General features: G+C 51.8%; 1 protein-coding gene across 1 annotated transcript; it reads left to right on the plus strand.

The window, feature by feature from the left end:
* Positions 1–275: 275 nt before the first annotated feature.
* PKIG (cAMP-dependent protein kinase inhibitor gamma) lies at positions 276–17654 on the plus strand. Its single transcript, XM_059827277.1, has 4 exons — positions 276–479; positions 5905–5972; positions 15622–15797; positions 16943–17654. The coding sequence occupies exons 3-4, from the start codon at positions 15647–15649 to the stop codon at positions 17020–17022; spliced, it is 231 nt and encodes a 76-aa protein (XP_059683260.1). The 5' UTR covers positions 276–479; positions 5905–5972; positions 15622–15646; the 3' UTR covers positions 17023–17654.
* Positions 17655–20387: the final 2733 nt, after the last annotated feature.

A 20387-nucleotide genomic window follows, 5' to 3' on the forward strand; every position in this document is an offset into this window, starting at 1 on the left:
CGCCCCGGAGAAACCTGGGGGAGCAGCGGGCAGGCGGAAGCGCCCTGCAGCAAAAGCCGCAGCGCCGAGCATCGAAGGAAGGATGTTCGGGCACATGCAGCTGCTGGGAGATGGGGTTACAAGGCGAAGCTAAACAAAGATCGCTGCAAAAAGGAAACGGATCCCTCCCGCCGACTGTAAGGTAGGAGCCGAGCGGTAGCTGCTTGACATCATCGGGATGAGCATTGGATTACAGCAGGCAGGGACTGACTTGGGAGGGGAGGAGAACACGCCCCTCGGCCCCAGAAGTGCAACTTCATTTAGCAGCTCCCAGTAGAAGGAAACTGCAAGTCTGAAACTGGCTGCGACTCCCCTGGCCGGCTTGGCTGCTCGCCACAGCGGGCAGAGACGCCAGGAGGGTGTAATCCAGCCGCGATTTCTTCCTCGCTGGCAGGACTGTGGAACTTGGGATTCGAGAAGCAGCGGGAGCCGGGGTGGCCGTAAGTAGGGCTGTGCACGCTGCTGCGGGTGCGTGGGGCAGGCGGCGGGCTGGGATGGTGGGTGGCAGGGAGACCTGCCCGGCAGCGCAGCGAGGGGCTGATCTCCTGCTGACCCCAGCATGGGAGCCGGAGCCACGCTACAAAGGGGTCATTTGTTTAGAGATGCAGTTAACTTTTACCTAACTGACTGCGATCAGCGAAATTTTTGCTGCCCACAGACCATGGGCTGAAAAACTAAGCTGCATCCCGGTTTTTCTGCTTGTTGGGGGAAGCCGTTTGTAGGCTGATGGCAGGGAGGTGGCTGCTGTTTCACTTGGAAAATAACGCAGTTCAGTACTTGCCGCGAAGGGGTAGCAAGGGGAACAGTCTCGGCGGTTAGAAATCACAAAGGACCGTGGATCAGTGACCCCCGTGGGGATTTCTGGCCTCATTTCTGACATGTGTCCATTTATTCTGAGCCACTCGCCGGAGGGAATCCCTTACAGCATCAGGGTGTCCCTGTGCTCGCATGGGAACGGGTGCCAGCCTGTGGGACAGGCGCCCAGCATGCCGTCTGCGTGGGGCCGTGGTGTGACTCCATCCTTAGGGCTGTCGGGAGCTACAGGGCTGCCTGGGTCTCCCCTTCGACCCATGGGCGAGGGCTTTGCGGAGCGTGGCGGCGGAAGCAGGCTCGGAGACTCCCTGGCATCCAGCTTTCCAAGCAAATGTTTTAAAAGGCAAAGACTTGGGATAAAAAAAGAACTGCTATGTGGTGGTATTCTCAGGAGGCTTTGCAAATTCCTCCATCTCGGAGCTGTGTGCCTTTCTCTCCTCTCTCCGGATTCCCCTCAGCAGCTGGTAGCAAGCCGCAGTGGTGAGCTTTCACGTGCACGTAACGCCTTGGCCCCAAAAGGGTGTTTGGGAAATTTCCCTTTGCTTGAAAGGGGTAAATGGTTCTGCAGAACAAGAGCCAAGCGTAGCCACGAACCCAGAAGCAATGCCCTGGGTGACTGGGCTGGTGACTCAAACCAGGAGGAGGACATGGTTGGGTCAAATGAGCAAGAGGCAGCCGCACCAGGGATGCTGCAGCAGTGCAAGAGCAAGAGGAGACTTGTGGCGTGGGAATGGCTTGACCGGGTGGCAGAGGACCTCAGATGGTTGCAGCCCCTCAGGCTCTGGGCTGTTTGCTCGTGGCAATGTCAGCACACCTGGCTTGGGTAGCTGTGGGGCAGACCTTGGCTTCTGAGGGTCTTGGCTGGAAAGGGCCACCATGCTAACACACGGCCACCCAACTGAGAAACTGTCATTTTTTTGCTCTCTTGACGGATGGTGTTTGGGAAAGAAGGACGCATGAAGAGATCCTCAGTGGCTGGATTCATTTATAGTGCAGATGTAGTTTAAATGGCCACTTACAAACATGAATGCACCAGTAGCGCTTAATATACCTCGAGCACAGAACAGGGCATTGAGTGCTTCAGACAGAATTCCACATGGATGCATGAGTCCCCCATGCCATCATTTTCAGGGACACTTTCCAGAGAGTGTGGACTCAGACACCTCAAAGAACCAGAGACCATTAAATACAGTACATAGGCTCCCAGTGTAGGCAGCTTGATCATGAAGAGACGAAAACCCAAGAATGTTCATAGCCATGCATCTTCCAAACACCCCATATTTCTCAGTGGCTGATTTTGAGGAGGTGTACAAGCACACAGCAAGCTAGAATGTGAAGTTTCGCTTTTTCCCCCCCTTACCCTCTTATTCTGAAGAAAGGTACATCTACTTTTGAGCCCACTCAGAGGAATACCCACAGGCATGCAACCCTGCCCCCCAAAATAACTATGGAAAATATTTTCCAAGTTGCTAACATTTCCTGATCGCCCACATTTCAGATCCTGTTCCCGCAGCATTCTGCTGTGTGTTAATCCCTCCAGCCTGTCTGGGCCACCAAACACCAGCATTATTCCTATTTTGCATGGACTACATACAAAGCAGATGATTTCCCTAGGCTCATACAGGTCTGGCAGAATCAGGGATGAATCTGCAAGTCCGTAAGGAACAGCAGAAGCTTCGACCCAGCTTTTTGTTTGCCTTTTGGTGCCACCCTGTACTGGTCTCTCTCCCATTTTCATATCCAAAGCCTGGATCCAATTGTTTCTCCACATGACTAAGGGTTTCCTTAGCATCACCAAAGCTGTGTATATGGACTGATCCCGAGAACAAATCTTCTATCACGGTACCCATTTTAGAGAGGATGAGAGGTGAAAAAATCCCCATGCTTCTAGTTGCCTCTAGCCCACGGCTAGAAAAAGCCAAGTCATAAGGGGAGCTGCTCCCAAGGCTTCCCAGCACCAGCCAGTGAGAAGGAAAGGTTCAGCTGTTGCCTGGACTTTGTACCCAGCTCCTCACGACGGCAGTTGGAGAAGTCGAGACATCGCTCCAGGACTCAGCTGGCACCTGTAGCACGAGCAGGAAGAACAGCAGTTGGACTATGAACCACCTATTCCCCGTTCCAAAACTTTCCCTCCTCTCAAGCCTACGGGGATATGTACTTTACACCACCCATTTCTGGTTTCCACAGCAAGTTCCCAAATGCTTCCTTCCCAGCACAGCCCCGGAGAGGCTCGGTGCTCTTTGCACAGCTCCTCCAAGCTGGCTTTCATGCAGACACGTTGCTGGTCACAAGCTGCTGCCTTGGGAACTCCCCGGCGAGTGCCGAAATGCCAACATTTGTTGATATTTGCAATGATGTAATAAGCCAAACATCCCTGCTGGAGCGTCATCAACGTTACTGGAATTACTATTTCCACAAAGTGTAGTTAACCTGTGGTGCTCATTGCCGCGAGATACCATTGGAGCAAAGAGCTCAGAAGGCGTTTTAATAGATACCAGGTAGTTATCTCGGTAGCAAAACAATCCTGGGTATGATTAAGAGGATATTGCATTTCAAGGATTATAAAACCTCCTGGTTCAGGGTAATCAGTAACTGATGAAAAACATTCCACTACAATTAGAAGTTTTCTTGCACCTCTGAGGCCGAGGGTGCCAGCTGCTGCTGGGGACAGGGCACCAAACGAGGCAGTCAGTCTGCTCTGGGAGGACCGGGCTCCTGTTCTGATCAGTGATGCATACAGCCTGTTGTTTACCCAGGAGTCAAGAGATGCGAGAACGACCTTCTCTCTGCTGCCATCACCTTGCTTCAAACCAGAAGGGATTTCCCTCTCTGGATGAAAAGCAGCACCATAACAGCTGTTGTGTAGAATAATGCTGAATTCTGCCAAAAAGCATTCTGGAGGTTTTTTTTGGAACATATATTCATTTTGAAGTAACACTGAGAGCACTGAGTTTGTTTTGTGTGCTTGCTTGCGTTGGGTAACAGCTGATAAACATGGAAGGAACCTGAACCCCAAACATGTGCATCATGCTGATGCCCTTGTAATTCATTCCTGATGGGCTATGAAAGTTTAGCCAGCCAATGAACATTTCCACAGGGGTCCCAAAATAATTTGTGGTACCTTGACGGGTCATAGAACTAGATTAGGAGATGTGAAGTGTTCTTTAACAAGTGACTTCAACCCATCCTTAGTCATACTGCATGGACTAATCCACCCCACCACCCTTAGAGCCCCAAACCGCTCATGGAGGGTATTGCCTGGCCCTCGCCCTGCCCATCGCCCTGGGAGCAGCAGGGCTGGGTCAGCCTTTGGGGATGGAGCAAGGGGCCCAGCTTCGGATTTGAAGACTCCAGATCCCCAAGCAAGGGCTGTGGGGAGAAACATCTAGCCAGAGCCGCAGGGTTGGAAAGCCAATACCAGTTGCTAAAGAGTTTCTGTCTCCAAAATCAGCTTTTTTTGAGAGAAAATGGGGGTTTCTTCCCATATCCCATCAGGAACAGGGCTGTTCAGTGATAACTTCTGCTTCAGAGCATCATTGCTCCAATTTGCTTTAAGCCTCTCCTGGCAGAGGGCCATGTATTTTGAGATATTTTGCAACACATCTGAGGTGCTGGAGGTTTAACTGTTCGGGCTGTGTAACACACGAGCCAGAGCGAGGCAGGAAGGCAAGGGAGGAAAATAAAGACTCATGGATTTCCAAAGCTGGCTTTCTTCCTTCCTGCTTTTGTTTGCCTACTTGGTGCCCAAAAAGAGTGATGTATATTCCCAGAGTTGTGGGAATACTGTTTCTTTTCCGGTCCAGCATTTCCAGCAAGCACTCCACTGTAAACGGGGTAAACACTAACAGAAATGTATTGTTAAATTCCTGTGTCTTTGTTTGGCTACTGTCATGATCATAATTAGTATTTTCCACTTCTGTAAGCCTGTCATCTGCAGATCTGAAAGTGCTTTACAAATATTTGAAGCATCTAGCAAGGGGAGCGAGTATTAATAGCTCCATTTAACAGATGGGCAAACTGACACACAGAAGCACCAAGTGCCCTGTCCTTGAAGCAGGGCCAGAGCCAGCAAGCAGTCGGCTCCAACAACTAGGGAATTTTAAAAGTAGGTCAAAAAAATAAAGAGAAAGGCTGTAGATCTCTTCCAGTTTCGAAAATGATGGGGAATAGTTCCAGTCAGAGTGGTACTCAACCCAGATGGGCCAGACAGATGAATTGCTGGATGAGCTACTGCTTATATGGTTAAATGGTTCATCTCTTGCTTTCTGTTCTGCTCATATTTGTCCCTGGGACAAAGTGGAAAAACCAATGCATGATGTTCCAAAAAGTCTGAAAGCTGAAACAGCTGCTAAAATAAGCAAGTGCCTTGTTGGCTGGGCTCTGCAGGTCAGGAGATTGCAACGCACCCACAGATGTTAAGGCCACAGAGGAAATATCTTTGTGCAGGGCTTGGGGACAGCGGGAGGAGGCACAGCTGTGCACAAACAGCAAAGAAACCCAAGGAGCAGGAGACCGACCCAGCAAGGCGACTAAAAGTACCAGATCAAACTTCCCCTTTTGCCTCAGAGAACCTGACATGGAAGTTTCACTTCTTTAAGGGGCAGTGGAGCTGCAAACCAATATTCATTTATAATATCGAGGCAGCTGCCTGGTCCTGCTGTGGTGCAGGTCAGGAGATGCAAGTTGCTTCGGTTCTGCCCAGCACACACATGAAGTTAACAAAAGGAGAAGCAAAACCAAAGAGAACTTCTCTGTGAAGCCAGGCCCATGGCTGGACTTCCCTTGCTCTTAGACACAACTGGCCAAATCTCTACTAGCACAAACCCTCCCGAGAAGGTGCCGTACGAACACCACCAGCCCGCAGCCCTTGGCTTGGTGTCTCTGCGCTCGCCAAGCCGGGCTCCATCTGAGCCTGCCGGGCAGAGCCCTGCCAGACCCCACATCTCCTTTGCCATCCGAGTCACTGACAGTGGAAAAAGCAGCTGAGCTTTACGCTTCCCAACAAAAGCACAGATAATGTTTTCTTATGTTTATTGTCTTTTCCTTCCCCAGAAGCTGCTGCCCTGCTGTGTATGAAGCTTGTTTGAAGTCATGTCCAGAAGAAAAGTCAACTAAATCAGGTAGGGGTTCACACTATGGACCGATATAATTTTTATTCACAGGGAGATATTACATAAACAGTAATGGGTTTTTTCCTTCCTATTTCATAGAGTCATTTGACCTCCCTCTGTATTCTGAATTACTAGGTGCTAGAAAGCTGTTAAAAGGAAAAAAATATCAACAATTCTGCCATAATGACTTCCCTGCTGTATTTTCCATACTTCACAGCCATGTACTTGTACCAAGCCATGTTGCAACACCGACTCTAAGGGCAGCCCCTAGTGCAAGCTGTGCTGCGATGGGGATGTTGTGTGCAAATCCTTCTCACAGGCTGCCCGCACGCTTTGCACGGGAATATTGTTTCCCCATACATAACCATGTGAGCAAGCTTTGCTCTGCATGTAAAGTCAGCCCAGCAAGATCCAGGGAACCCCCAAAGCTTAACCTTTTGTGGCGCTTGCGTAAATGGCAGATCCGCCAGCTCAGACAGTCCTTTCCGTGGTTTCACTCCCATAGCTCCTGCGCTCAAAGCATCTCCTCAGACCTCAGGTTACCTTGCTGCTTTCTCTTGTTCCTGCGCTGAGCTTTCCCTGACACAGAGCTGCCACCGCCGTATTGTTTGCAGATCTGGCAATACAGGATCACAGGACTCTCTGGTGCATGTAGACATTCCTCCTGCAGGTTTCTCAGAGCAGTTCGTCTCTTGCACCCAGCATCTTTCCCACATACGCTAGAGACACCCCGTGTCCTTCTACACCCAGGCTGCATTTCAGTGGACCATAAAATAGTTGGCAATTCATTTCATTAGAAGCTTTCCCTTTTCTGAGATTATAACTTGCAATGATCACTGAGCATTCCCAGTGTAATGCTACAGGCACTTCTTGAGCACCGCTTCAATTTGTGTCTAGAGGTCATGTCCGTGGTGACTTACACAGACAGATTTACCCCCTGCCCACAGAAAGGATCAGAACCTATCACCTGACATGGATGTACAAAAATCCTTCCTCCATCACAGAAATACTGAGAGGAGGGGGTGTGCAGGCCAGCAGAACTTTCTCTGCCCAGGTAAGAGTCCCAGCAAGGTAGCACAGCCAAAGGCACTACTGATTTCAGTGGGTAGCAGAAGCCATCCAAAAGGCTTAGCTCAGCCACCTCTCACTGCCAGCCTGTTTTTAGCTCTTACACTTTCCTCTTCTATTGTATGCAAAGCACCAGTAGCATCACCCCAGCAACCTAATCCTTCTCACTACTCCTAAAGACAGCTCTTTCCCCCTGCTCCCATCTTCCCAGGCAAGCACTGCCCCTGCCCTGGGCTGGGAGTCCTGCTGATGGTTCCCTTCCGTGCAGCAGGGAGGACAGACAGGGCAGCCAGCTCCAGGGAGCAGAGCTAAGCCTGGTTTTGCTAATCAGCCTCATTCCACACTGACACTCTTAAGAGTTGCCCTGGTTATTTTTAGGCGCTGCTGGGAGCTGCCAGGGCTCTCGCACCTCAGGAGGTTTCACAGCTTCTCGCTCAGCCCCTTACACTACACCGAGTCAGAAGGACTCTATGGATGCTGTATGTCAGTTCCTAGGGGATTGTGCATGCCTGAAAGAGGAAGAACCAAGGCAGGTGGCTCTCAGCCTCATGCACCCTGTGCTAAGCAGGGCCCCCTCAACTAGCAGGAGCCAAAACTGCATAGTTACAGCCTGCACAACACCTCTTCCAAGCCAAGCTCTCCTTCCCCACCATGCAAGCACTGCTTTCACACAGCAGCAGAGCTCAACTCCTCAGATCACAAAGAAAAGCTGGACAATTGCTCTTTCTCCTGCTAGACATAAAAATAAAGACACATCCTTGCCTACCTCTCTGCCCTTGGAGAAAGGTCTTCCTCCACCCAAAAATGGAGCTATCCCATCAAGATCTGCTGTGTCTTCACCCTCCTGTTATATATGACAAGGGCAGCTGAGCTAGAAAATAGCTCCAGCTGCATCTCCTTTGCACCTATTTGACTTCTCCTTGCCCAGGGAAGCCTGCAAGGTGTTGGGGAGGTTGTGCTGGGGGTGAGCATCCCTGGGCCAGGAATTCAAGTAGGGTTTGAGTAGGTGATGCTCACTCAGAGGTCACTGCCTGGGTGTGATCCGAACAGCTGTGGGACCATGGGGGAGTTTGCAGCCTTTGTGGTGAAATCCAGCAGGGACTTTTCTCCCTGAATCATCTGGGGGAAGACAGGGAACCTAAGTCTGAAGGGGATCCCCATTGCAAAGGAATCCACCCCATGGCCCAGGTGTGACGGGGTGTCCACACATCACAAGTGGGGACAATACACAAGTCTTCCTGGAACGTGCCTGCAACAGCAGCTGCAGGGCTTTTGCAGCTGAAGGGTTTAAATGACTGGTCTGTGGTTCGTCTGCTTTGCAAGTTCAGGCATTAGCAGATCTTCCACACAGTCACTGGTTTTGTTAATGTGAAAATATGTTGACATATAAAGGCAGCTAAATAAGAAGTTGGGAGAAAAAAAGATGGAGAAAGGACTCGTAGCCTCATACTCCTTACAGAGTTGAAAGGGTCTCTGCAGGGGACAGAGAGGCCCATGGGTGCTGGCTCACAAGGCGACGGGTGCTCATGGGTGTGCTGGGTGAACACGAGGGCTCTGGCTCACTGCTCTTTGCTGTGCAGAAGTCAGAGAGCCGTGTCCACCCGCTGCGAGCCTGGCGTGAGGAGGTGAAAAATCGGGGGGAAGAAATGTGCCAGCCTGCCATGTCCTAGGGCTGACCAGGGCCGAGTGTGCCTCATTCTGCTCTGCCACCCCATCCCTCGGAGGGATGTGCGTCTTTCGGAGGCAGGCGAGGGGGAACCAGAGTGCCCTGATTTATTAGCACCTCAAAGCTGTGGGATGTGAAAAACAAGCTTGACCTGGGAACAAAACAAAAATACAACTGCTGTCAAGGCAACTGTCTCCAGATGCATGAAGAGACCAATTATTTCCATTAATCAACTTAGTGAGAAGCTGCAGAAGAGGCTTAAGCTGCAGCCGAGGCTCAGTGCTGAGGGGAGGGAGGAGTAGAGAGCTCCATCAAACCCGGTTGCCAAGGCAAACCGTGATTCCTCCCATGGTGGAGGATTTTTGGAGCAGACATTCAGCACCCATGCCATGTGGGGACTGGCAGAGGGGTGCTGCCTGCTGCAGGCATGGGGATGCAGGCTGGCAGTGCTGCCTGGCCAGAGCTGGGCACCGGGCTGCCCTCCTGGCAGATGGACAGACGGATGGATGGATGGATGGGTGGCTGTCTCCCGCTGTCGCCCACATGTCCTGATGCTAATGAGATGCTGGCAGGGCTGAGCAATCCCCTCCCGCTGCCCCCCCTCCTCCCCAAGCCTTCTCCTTTCCCCTGGGGACTGCAGCAGCAGCGTCCGATGCCAAGGGTTGGCTGTAATTTTGAAATCCGGCTGGAGCATCTTTTAGGTCAGCTGGGTGCCGGGCGGTGGCCGGAAGGATGTGGGGCAGCAGGAGGTGCCTTGGGACAGCAGAGACACTGCAGTGGGGGTCCCTGGGGAGATGCTGAAGGCCAGGAGGGAGGGGAGGGAGTTTGGGAAGCTTGGTAGAGCTAAATGCAAGGTTTGTGAAGTCGTAGAGGGGTCGGTCTAAGCCTAATCCTAAACCTGGGACTAAGCAATTAGTTACCACTCTTACAGGCATTAAGCGATCTTTATACTGTAAAACCAGGCCAAAGCAAAAGAAGGGATCTGTTTATGAGCACCGACCCTCAGCCCCCCTGCTGTGTCTGCTCTCCTCCTATATGAATTATAATTTTCCACTACGTCCTAGAGAAGCCTGGAAGCTCTGTTCCTGCAAAACCACTGCAGCGGCTGGAGAAGCTGTGAGGTCTGCGCTGGCTGAATTCATTGTATTTAGCGTAAGAGCCAGAGGGTGCAGAGTTATTTCGAGGAATCCCACAGCAAAAGTCTTCTGAAAATACCGACGTGCCATGTCCAGCCTTGACATCTCTTCACCACTGAAGTGTGGTGAGGCTTTTCCATGCTATTCTCGCCTGGAAAGAAGCTGCTCAGCACATGATATGGACACATGTGCCCTGGTAGGAGATCAGGCTGCTGCCCTGGTCCTGCCTGTTTTCTCACCCAGACGGGAAACTCGGGGCTCAGCAGTTTGGAGCACATCAATTCTGGCCAATAAGACCCACCACCACTGCATTTTGGAGAACAAAGACCCAGCAGGAAAGCAGGAGAGCTCTGTACCTGGCACAGACCCTGTCACCAGCCATACCAATGCTTGTTGCATATGTAGCTGCTACCAGACCGGGCTCCCAACAGGACATCTGCAGCTTCAGCTCAACTTCTGGCTGCAGATCTAAGCTCTAGTGCATGGGGGTCATGAGCCACAGCGAGGCCTTTAAGGCATGAGCACAGGTCTAAAAATACTCTCTAACCCCGATAACACCGTTACAGACCTCTCCTCCTTTGATGTGCAACCTCTCACGCATGTTCCCAGACAAGAGCCAGTGGAAAATTTGCTGAAATTCCAGCTGGAAGTTGTCAGACAGTTGGTGGAAACCCCCTGACCTCAAGTGCTGGCTTCAGCCCTACGGGATTTTTTTTCCTCCTCGCTGGATGCGACTCTCCCAGCAGGAAACCTCACAGCAGACCCACAGGGAGCACAGAAATCCCCGTGCTCCTGTCTCTGTGCTCTACCAGGCCCCCCTCCACAGTAAACCATCTTACACTGTAAATATTTTAAAAGCCCAGCAGGGCTGTTGAGTATGTTTTGCTGTTGTTATGGATCCGGCCCCAGCAGGAGAGGTCTAATAATAGCCACTGTACCCTGGAATGAAAGGGCAAGGGGCACTGCACAATGCAGAGAGCTTGAAGGCGACTGTATGGCTTTGTGCCTTGGTCCCTGCAGGTTGGCAGTGAAGGGGAGAGAAGTGGGATGCGATGCATGAGCCGAAGAAGGGCTCACATCCCTGTTCCCTGGCAGAACTTTGAAATTTCACCCCAGAAACACAGCAAGGTTTAGCTTGTCTTTGTGGCTTTATGAGTCCAGAAGTTTGGAGCCCAAAGGGGAGCGTTAGATCCTCTGGTGTGACACCGAGCAAGCGGGAGAGCATGGGCCTGGCCGGGCTGCAGGACCAGGGAGCCATCTCCAACCAGAACCCGCGGCTGTTGGTCCCAACTGCCACCGACAACGGGCTGGCACGGGGCCACAGCCGGGCAACAGCACCCCAGGACGTGGGTCTGCTGGGGCTCCTGCCCCCGAGGACCTCGGTGTCCCAGTCCTTGCCCTTGGGGGCTACCTGCTGCAGCCACGGAGGTGGCCGAGGTGCAGGGCTCCCCTCCTTGGGTGTCCCAGGGGACAGCACAGCAGGCAGGGCAGCTGCCCCGCTCGCCCTGAGGAACAGGGAGGTCTCCAAAGGACAGCAGGGTGGGAGCAGGCTTAGTTAAGCAGGGAAATCCATTGCTGTGTGTAACCTTTGTGTGTGCTGTGCTGGCTACCCTAAGGGGCAAGGATGTCCAAGCAGGGGACTAAGCTGCCTTATGTCCAGAAGTGCCCCAGATGCCATGCAGAGATGAACAGGACTTACTCTGACCTCTGCGCTCACTGCAAATGTGGGTTAGGTGGAGAGGAAGATACTGAGGAAGGCAAGAGGTAAGAGAGGCAGAGCAGAAAGGAGGAGCAAGCAGGCAGTGGTGGGGAAGCTGGCTGAATTCGGCACAGCCCGCTGATAGCCAGCATGGGTGCAGAGTCCAAAAATAGCCCTTCCTAGACATTAAAAGCTTCTAGTTTAACATAGACAAGGGACAGATGCAATACCATACGAAGGGTTTCCTTGAAAGTGGCGTCCGGGGCTGGGTGTGACTCTAACATCCATCCGATCCCTCGGAGTTAGGGATCTACACAAGCAGGGCTTGTGTTTGCTCTGCAGACACAGAGCCCTGTGTTGAGTTTAACCCACCCGTGGCATTTCCAGGTCATTTGTCTGCCACCCTTGTGTTATTTGCAGTAACTGTTGGCTCGTAGTCCCTGGGATCTGCGCTCTGGAGAAGCTGGCAAGGGGGAAATGGGAATTAAATGCTGGCTTGCCCGTGGGACCGAGAGGGGCACTGAGCTGACCCAAAAGAAATGCCCCTTTAATTTCTTAGCATCTGCCTTCTAAATGGGTAAAATTCAGCCCCGGTGTGCGTAAGGCTGGTTTAGCTGCAGCCCCCCAGAGCAGAGCCAGCTGCTCCATCAGCTGCTGGGTGACTTCCCTGGAAAATGCCGGCGAGCCCAGCCACAGTCCGGCAGCAAAACCAGCTCCAGAAGCCGAGTCCATGCCAGCAAAGCCAAGACTATTACATCTCCAGATTTTTTAGCCCTCACAAGACAGTATGGAAAAATAAGCCCAGGTCAAACGGCAGGTTTGCAGAGCCAGGTTATTTCAGGGGGGCACGGGAGCAGAGGCAGCTCTGGGGACGCGTCTGGTGTCTGTGGCAGGTTGTGAGTGGCTTCCTCACTGGTGGCCAGCTGCCCTGGGACAGGCAGCACCGCGTCCCCACGGCGGAGGGGACACAGCCTCCCTCCAAGCAGCACAGAAAAGCTTTTGAGGAACGTGCGACGGGCAGCAGGTCCCAGCCCCCTGCCAATGCGCTTTGTCACCATGCCACGCATCCCCTGCCCCGTCCCTGCGGGCTGGCACACTGCGCCGAGGGCATGGGGACCATATCTGTTACCGTCAGCAGCAAGGAGGAAAGGGAGGCAGGAAATGACCCTCTGGGGACAAGTTGAATCATCTCTTTGAAGAGCCCTGGAAACCCTTGCACAGTGTATTTGTGTGCTGCGGGCTTATTCCTGCAACGCCTGGCAAGAGCTGGCACATCACTCCCTCCCACTGGCCCACAGGAGTATGAAAACCAAAGGTGGGGAGCCGGCAGGTGAGGCACCCCCCCTTTGCACCCCCCTGCCACCGCTAAATGACTGTCCGTGGTGACAGAGCTTCAGGTTGAACTACGTGGGCAAGAGGGAAGGTGGTTCCTTTCTTGTCCCTGACAGATGTTAAAAGATGTTTCCACTGACTAAAAACCTGCTGAACTGTTCTGCACCTGCCTGGAAATGTGGAAATGCTTTTTGAAAAATCAGGTTTTTCTATTAAAAATTGAGGCAGCCGCTCCCATCACCTCCTTGGTCCAACAGCTCCCCGGAGGTAGAGGCTGGAGCGTCTCTGCCAGCGGGGAGGGATCTGCCTGCAAAGCTTTTGAGAGCTACCCACCTTGAAAATCCTGAAGGAACTGCACAAATTTAAAAGCTCTGCTCATAAATCCGCCTCTTTCCAGCGCTTTTCATGTAAAGCCGAAGGCAGGAACCCTCCCAGCCATGGAAAATAAATAAATCACACGCGCCATCTCCCGGCCGCCGAGCCAGGACCCAAACCTGCCTGGAGCTGGACTGCTTCTGCACGCTTGGTTCCTTCCCCTACTTTCAATCAAGATCCCATCCTTTTCCCCTGTGGTGGGGCATTTAGTCCCTTGGCACAGCGCTGCCACAGCTGAGCACATCTGCTGTTGGCAGCTACATCAAGGGACACTGGGAAAAAGCTGCATCCCGGGGGCTGGTCGGCTCCTGCTCCCCAGTTTGTGGAGCCCATCCTGCGAACGAGGTGGTCCAGCCCCTGGTGCAAGGGCAGGAGAACTCGTGAGCATATCAGCTCTGAACTGGTCTCACTGATGTGGAGGTGGACCCAGGCGTGTGTGGACCGCTCTTAGGGAAGCCTCCCAAGTCCGTGTGACGTCTCTCTGGCAGCTACAGAAGGTCAGCAGCCGCTGGGCTCCGATGAACTGCGAGGAGGACATGTCTGGGAATGATGGATGCTCGTCCTGTCCCGGGGAACAGCCAGCCTGCTGCATCCAGAGCGGGTGCCTTGTCGCGGGAAGGGCAAGCCTGGAAAGGAAGGGGGGAAAGATGAGAAAAAACAGCATCTGGGATCTCTTCCTGGGGCAAAGGATGCAGCTTTTCCCAGGGCTCATTTAACAGAGGCCAGATGGATGCCAAGCCCTGGGAGGAGGAGGGTGCTTGCAAGGATTTGCTGGATTTGGAGAAGCAGGTTCTCCTGGGAGGTCTGGGTGGGCCAAGCCCCATGTCCCACCAGTGAGCCGGTGCCAGCGCTCCCTGAGCTGGCATGAGCACCAAGAGAGGAGTCCCTAAGGCTACCAAAACGTACTGGGTTTATGAAGGTTTGAGGTTACTGCACCCTGCTTGGTCTCAGGAACGGGGAGAGTTTAACCTTTTTTATCCTGGCTATTCCATCTTCATCAGCATCTTCTTTCTACTGCCATAACATCAGGGATTACAGAGTGAGGAGTGTGATTCCTGACCAGGCTGGTGGTCTGCCAGCAGATTTCCCTGGTAGGAAGATCAATATTAAGCAGGATTTGTACAGGAACTAAACAAATTTCTCAGTGGGACATCAACCCCAAGACACAAAGGCAAGTGAATGACAAAAAAACCTGGAATTTTTTTCATTACACACAAGTGTTTCTAATCGGGACTTCCTTCTAGTATTGACAACATCAGCAGGGCTAAAGGCTTTTTTTAGTGGGCAAAATTGGAGATAAGACAACTATTAATCTTTAGTTTCCACGTAGAAAAACAAACTGAGTGCCAAATTGACTAAACAGGAGCAGGAACCAAAAGCACCAGGTTTCCAGCACAGAGGCAGCGTGTGCTCGCTAGCTCCGTGCCTGGGAGCCAAGATGCCTGCGATACGTTCCCCGAGCTGCTGAGGTCCCTGGGCTCTGCGTGCTGTACAAACGCTGGCAAGTTAAACCCTCAGCTAAAATGAAAAACCAGCAACTTAAGGACTCATCAGGCTGAACTAAGAGTTGGCTCGCAGCAGAGCTCGCGGTGGACGAGTGGCCGCTCCGAGCCTTTCTTCGTGCTCTGCGCTTGGCACAGACACAAGCCTGGAGTGAAGGGATCCAAACATCTCACAGGAGGGCTGATTTTCACATGTTGAAGTGCTTATCTCAAAGCAGTTCAGCCCAGCGCTTTTTCAGTGACATCCAACAACCAGTGGAGCCCAGTACCGATCCAAAGCCCCCGTACCTATAAAATACTCCCCTGATCCCTGAGCTTTCCAGCGGGTATCCATTGGAGACTGATCATTTCCCTTTACAAATTCAGGTTGGATCAGCACCCCATCCCCCCATGCAGCCAGCCAAATTTGGCCTCTGTTCAAAGCTCGCGTGGCATTTTGAGGAGGAAGGAGGGCTTTTTCTGTAATGCTTTTTCTGTAGGAAAAAGCTGCTGCAAGCGACCTTGCAGCTCCTAAAGGAGAAGGCCAGAAACTCAAAAGGAGAGGCAAATGCCTTGTCTGCCTTGCTTTGCAATAGTAAGACAGAACAAGGGCCAGTAAGGCAGCTGGGATGGATCCCTCCTGCCTACCTGCCCACATCCAACACGGTGGGTCCCCCAGCACCGTGGGTCCCCCAGCACCGTGGGTCACCCCGCACACCACCCCATGTGACGGGGTTGATATCTGAGATTTCAGTAGCTGCTGTTAGATGAACCGGAGCAGAGTTACAAGGACTATTTTTTCATGCTGTAATTTAACTCCAAGGAGTAACCTAACCCAGAGGGAGCCATGACTCGAGGCTTGCTAAGCATCCTTGACCTCACAGCTGTGTTTTCTCTGCAGCGTTTTGCAGGCGTATAGAGATGCAATGGAGGTAGAGTCCAGCACGTACACCGACTTTATTTCCTGCGATCGGGCCGGTCGGAGGAACGCTGTCCACGACATCCAACGAGATGCAACCACCATCAGCATGCGCAAGCTGACCGAGGACCTAGGTGACCTCGCCGTTGAAGGAGCAGGTGAGCTGCCGCAGACGCCTGTAAGCCCAGCTCCTGGCACCCAGGCTGGAAGAGCAAGGCACGAAATGGCAGCACAGCTGACCAGTGCTGTCTCTGGGAGCATCACACAGATGCTCAGGAGGAACATCCCATTCCTCACTGCAGTCAGTGCTTTCATGCTCGGTGGGTTCTCAGCTAGTGGGAGACTCCCTGGGCCGAGGGGCTTTTGCAGTGAACGGGCTGGTCCGGGGGTTCCAGGCACACGAGCACTGCACGCTCCAGCCACGGCCCTGTGCTCGGCTGGTTTGTAGAGACGCTGGTGCTCAAACAGGACACAGACTGACCAACAGCCTTCCCAGGGCTAATTACACATCAGGTATGCCTTAGGTTTTATAAAAATCAAGTGTGGGGCAGGTTGTGGTTTGCTTTTTCTTTGTTGGTTGGTTTTGTTTTTTTTTAAAAATCAGCCTTCAGTAGTTCCACAGCATTTTAAATAACAGCGGAAATCATTTTAAACACCACCAGCCATCTTCAAATCTTCCCCCGTAGCCCAAACGTGGCAGCAGTATTGCCCTGCTCAATATATGCCAGCCAGCTGCCTACAAGAAGCATGAATCCTCTGTTCAGAGCACACGCAGACCAGCCACTCCGATTTCACTAATAAGCAACAAAACATACAGCACCACTGCAGAGGGGAAACTCAGTTTTTACCCTTGTCTTTTACTCCTCCAGCCTACAACCTGTAGCTATAAAAACACATTACCCCAACGGTATCTCTTTCAACATGTCCATACTAGCACGTGTCCATCCACCCATCCACAATTAGCACAAATTAGAGCTCTTCTAACAGAGAGCAACTCAGGTAGCTGCCAGGCTGTGGGGCAGACATTCCCGGAGCACCTGCAAGTTGCTGTTGCAGGTTAGAGAAGGAGAGCACATCCCTGCCCTGAGGCTCCCTCCCAGCATCACCAGACGTGTTGAGAAGCGTTTGTACCCCAGGAACGTGAAGGGAGAACCCAAAAGTCTTAAGCCAAATATCTGGCCACAGGAGGGTAGCGATAGGTCTTCAGGTGGCAATCTGAATAAAATCAGGTATAGCAATTGCTGATCGCTTCTGTCCTCAGCAGAGTGTAACCGTGCTTTCTTCCCAATCCTCCCTTCTGCAGAAAGCCAAAGAGATGCCACTTCTTCTGAGAACGACCCTGGAGCAAGACCAAAGGGGCAAGAAAACAGCCCCTCCCCATGACAGCGTATGGGGGTGGGATGGGCAGGAGGAGGGCCTTGCTGTGAACATTAAACAAGAATTTGCTATCAAAGCTGCAGACAAAAGCCAACCTGGAACAGCAAGTTGTCTGTCAAATGCCTCTGCTGCAACCATTTTTGTTTAGAGAGCCACAAGATGCTGTGCAAGGACTGGCGCCTCCAAAAGACTTCTGCTCCCATCCCTAACGATTTAGAGCAACACTGCCGTGATTGTAGTGATATGAGCCATTCTCAAGATGCCTTAGCTGCAATTTTCCCTGAGGGGAAAAACCTATTTCAGTAATAATAGACACATCAGACTTTCCTGTCCAAGGTACCTTCCTCCATTGCAAATTTAGACTATTATTTATTCTGTTTCCCTAGAGTAGAAATTTAGATTATTGGTTTTTCTAAGCCTCACCCTCATCTGCATCGTAGACCTGACCTGGCCTCTGGACTGACCGTGCAGCCCCTTGTTAGGGTGGGCAGCAGGGAAGGGACCCGGCCAGTCCCGCTGCCTTCATGTCAAGCACCACTCACCTGTGCTGCTGCCACTTAGCATCAGGAAAGGACCAAAGCACAGCTCTGTGTGGACGAGCTCCACCTACAGACCCAGCAGCACCAGCCACAGGCATCTTCTTCGGGTTTTAGCATTCTGAGATAGTGTTAAGGGGAGGGGAGAAACATTTTGCTGGTTTGACTGTTGAAATTCAGGCTTAACTTTGCAAGCTGTTAGCTGAGATGATCTCTGGTAGGATCTCACACCATTCTCTCTTTTAGGAGACATGTTTTGTGTTAAAGATGGTTTGATAAAACTATATAAGCTGTTGGAATAAATAACACAGCCTTCAAGTACTGAAGGTGGTTTTTTCTGCCTGGATGTTTCTTCTTCCTCTGTTTTGCCTTGTAGCTGGTTACACCAGCTTCCCCTAATGGGAGGTATGGAGCTGTGTTACCAGAGAGTCCCTTCCGTTCGGGTCTCTGAAACCCCATGGGTTTGCAGCACCCGGGTGGAAGCACATGTAGTTGGGCACAGAAAATGCTAAAAGTCTGCTCCCGCTTTCCCAGGTTTGCTGCCAGGCAGCACTTTTCCCCACGGGTGTTTATCCACTGGGAATGCTGCTCCCCTCCACGTTACTACCCCAGAAGTCAAGCACAAGGCTGGCTTGGGGCTCGGCAGAGTGGCCCAGACACCGGCAGAAGAGGTGCCGATGGGAAGAGGCATCTTCCCTCTGCAGCACAGAGCTACGAGGACATCGCTGGCGTTTCACCCAGCCCAGGCAGAGCCGATCCTGCCGGAGCTGTGGGAGGCAGCAACAGTCTGGCTGGGATCAACGGCCGGCACAGGGACAAGGCAAAGCTGGCCTGAGAAATACTCTCCACTGGTGACACGAGGACAAGCATCACCCTGGCAGCCTAGGGAAGAACTGAATGTTACGGGTTTAAGATTTATCAGCAAAAACAAGACCATAAATAAGCAGAGAAGCGGCTGCCAAACAGAGGGAGAATTGTCTGTGGGCCTCCGACAAGCAACGGCTGCGGGGCCAGCACAGAGATGTGCGTGGCTCCGGCCCCCACAGGAAACGAGGATTTGGCAGCCAGGTAGCGGCTGCATCTGCTGCTTTGGCAGCTGCAAACCAGCTCCGCTCCCGGAGCTGCCTGGATACTATTGCAGCTCTGTGCCCGGACGGCGGCCAAGAGCCTGCTCCCGTTTCCCGGTGCTCGAAGGCAAAACAGCAGGTAGCTCCTGGGCTTGGCTGACTGCACAGTCGGGTCTTTAAGCCCCATTTCCAGCTCTCCTCACTGCCATTGAACAGTATTTTTGGCTCACGCTGACACACACAGAGAAAGCTGAAAGGCAATGCAGAAGGACTGTGCACCACACAAGACCTCCAGGAGTCAAATGCAGGCTAATCTTAGGTCTCCCTGGGCAGAAAATATCTGTTCCAGAATTATATTTAGGCGGACGATTAGGGACCTGTTGGCTAGCTACCCTCAGAGGACAGGCGAGAGGCATCAGGTTCCCCCTGCAAGTGGAAGAGCCAGCTCAGCTGCCATGGCCAGTTGTGCTGAAAGACCAAGGCTTAATCCAGCCACATCCTGACCTGCAAAGTTGCTGGGTGCACAGATGCTCTGAGCCCTTCATTTCAGTTGACCATAGGGGCATGCCGGACCTCCTGAAACTCTAACCGAGCACTAAATGATCAGAAAGTCTTTCGGCAAACACTCCCCTGCCCGAGCTGACAGTGCAGTCCAACAGCCAGGCAGCACCACTTCTGGCTCTTAGTATCAACTGACTGCGCGAAACTCAGGGGACAGGGGAAAAAAGAAATATTGTAAACTATTTTTAATACATGCTTGAAAAAGTGAGAGTATACAGTGATGGTACTGCTGCTTCTAGCGGTGAGATACGCATCCCTTTGATTACTGAAGGGAAAAGGACACGTGAGGTTGGAACAACCTGCATTCATAAATCCAACTTGCCGTCTAGCAAGGGAGCAGGGGTGCCTTCCCTCCGGCTTGCCCTGCACTAACTTTCAAAGTGCTCCGACCTGGCAACAGAAGGCAGGACTCAGGTGGCCAAAGCCCCATCATACCTACCGATTAACCCTCATGCTCTAGCAGGGCTACGATGGCTCCTGTTGTGGGCCGCAGACCATGGTTCCTAACAGTCTCCCTTGAACAGAAAGGCAGGAGGATTTATCTTTTCATATAAATTTGTTATTTTATTAAACAGGATTAACAATCAACTGTCCAGAATCCAAACAAGCAACTCTTCTTCAGAATCAATTTTTGCAGAAAAATTACCCCAAAAAGCCTGCTTCTTACTGCAATCACGTTCTTAAAAGTGATGCTTTATCACTTGCTTTATAAAAGTAACAAATTCACTCTCTCATATCCATCTGTCTAGCTATATATATATATATATAAGTGTATATATGCACCATGTACTTCAGAGATGAGTTTTTTACTCAGAAGACAAATAAGTACGCCCAGAAAGAATGGAAATAGTCCCAGCATGTGGTCGCTGCTGGCTGAGACTGGACCAGTCTCACACTCTGTCCGCAGTAATGGTGACCACAGCCCCTTGTCAAAGGCAACTTTTTGGTATAGTATCTTTGGAGTAAGCATCTCAGCAGACACCTGGGATGCTAAAGCACACCACACACTCACATAAAAAACTGATGGTCTCCTCTCTGGATGCATGGCTTTATTGCATATTGAGTAAAAATACTATAATGCACCAAAATGGCTTAGGAATTTTGGTGAATATTTCTGTATATATTCTCCACCAAACTGAAGATCTGACTTCTAGCCAGTGTTGTGGATGAGTGAGAGAAGCAATTCAGATGGGACCTGAGTCAACAT

Source organism: Gavia stellata, chromosome 20 (assembly GCF_030936135.1).
Source record: "Gavia stellata isolate bGavSte3 chromosome 20, bGavSte3.hap2, whole genome shotgun sequence".
Lineage (NCBI taxonomy): Eukaryota > Metazoa > Chordata > Aves > Gaviiformes > Gaviidae > Gavia > Gavia stellata.

What these genes read in the sequence shown, in the direction of transcription:
- PKIG (XM_059827277.1), top strand. Translation starts at nt 15,647, where the DNA reads ATGGAGGTAGAGTCCAGCACGTACACCGACTTTATTTCCTGCGATCGG. An exon ending in CCTCGCCGTTGAAGGAGCAG is followed by an intron (nt 15,798 to 16,942) that starts GTGAGCTGCCGC and finishes TCCCTTCTGCAG; the next exon opens with AAAGCCAAAGAGATGCCACT.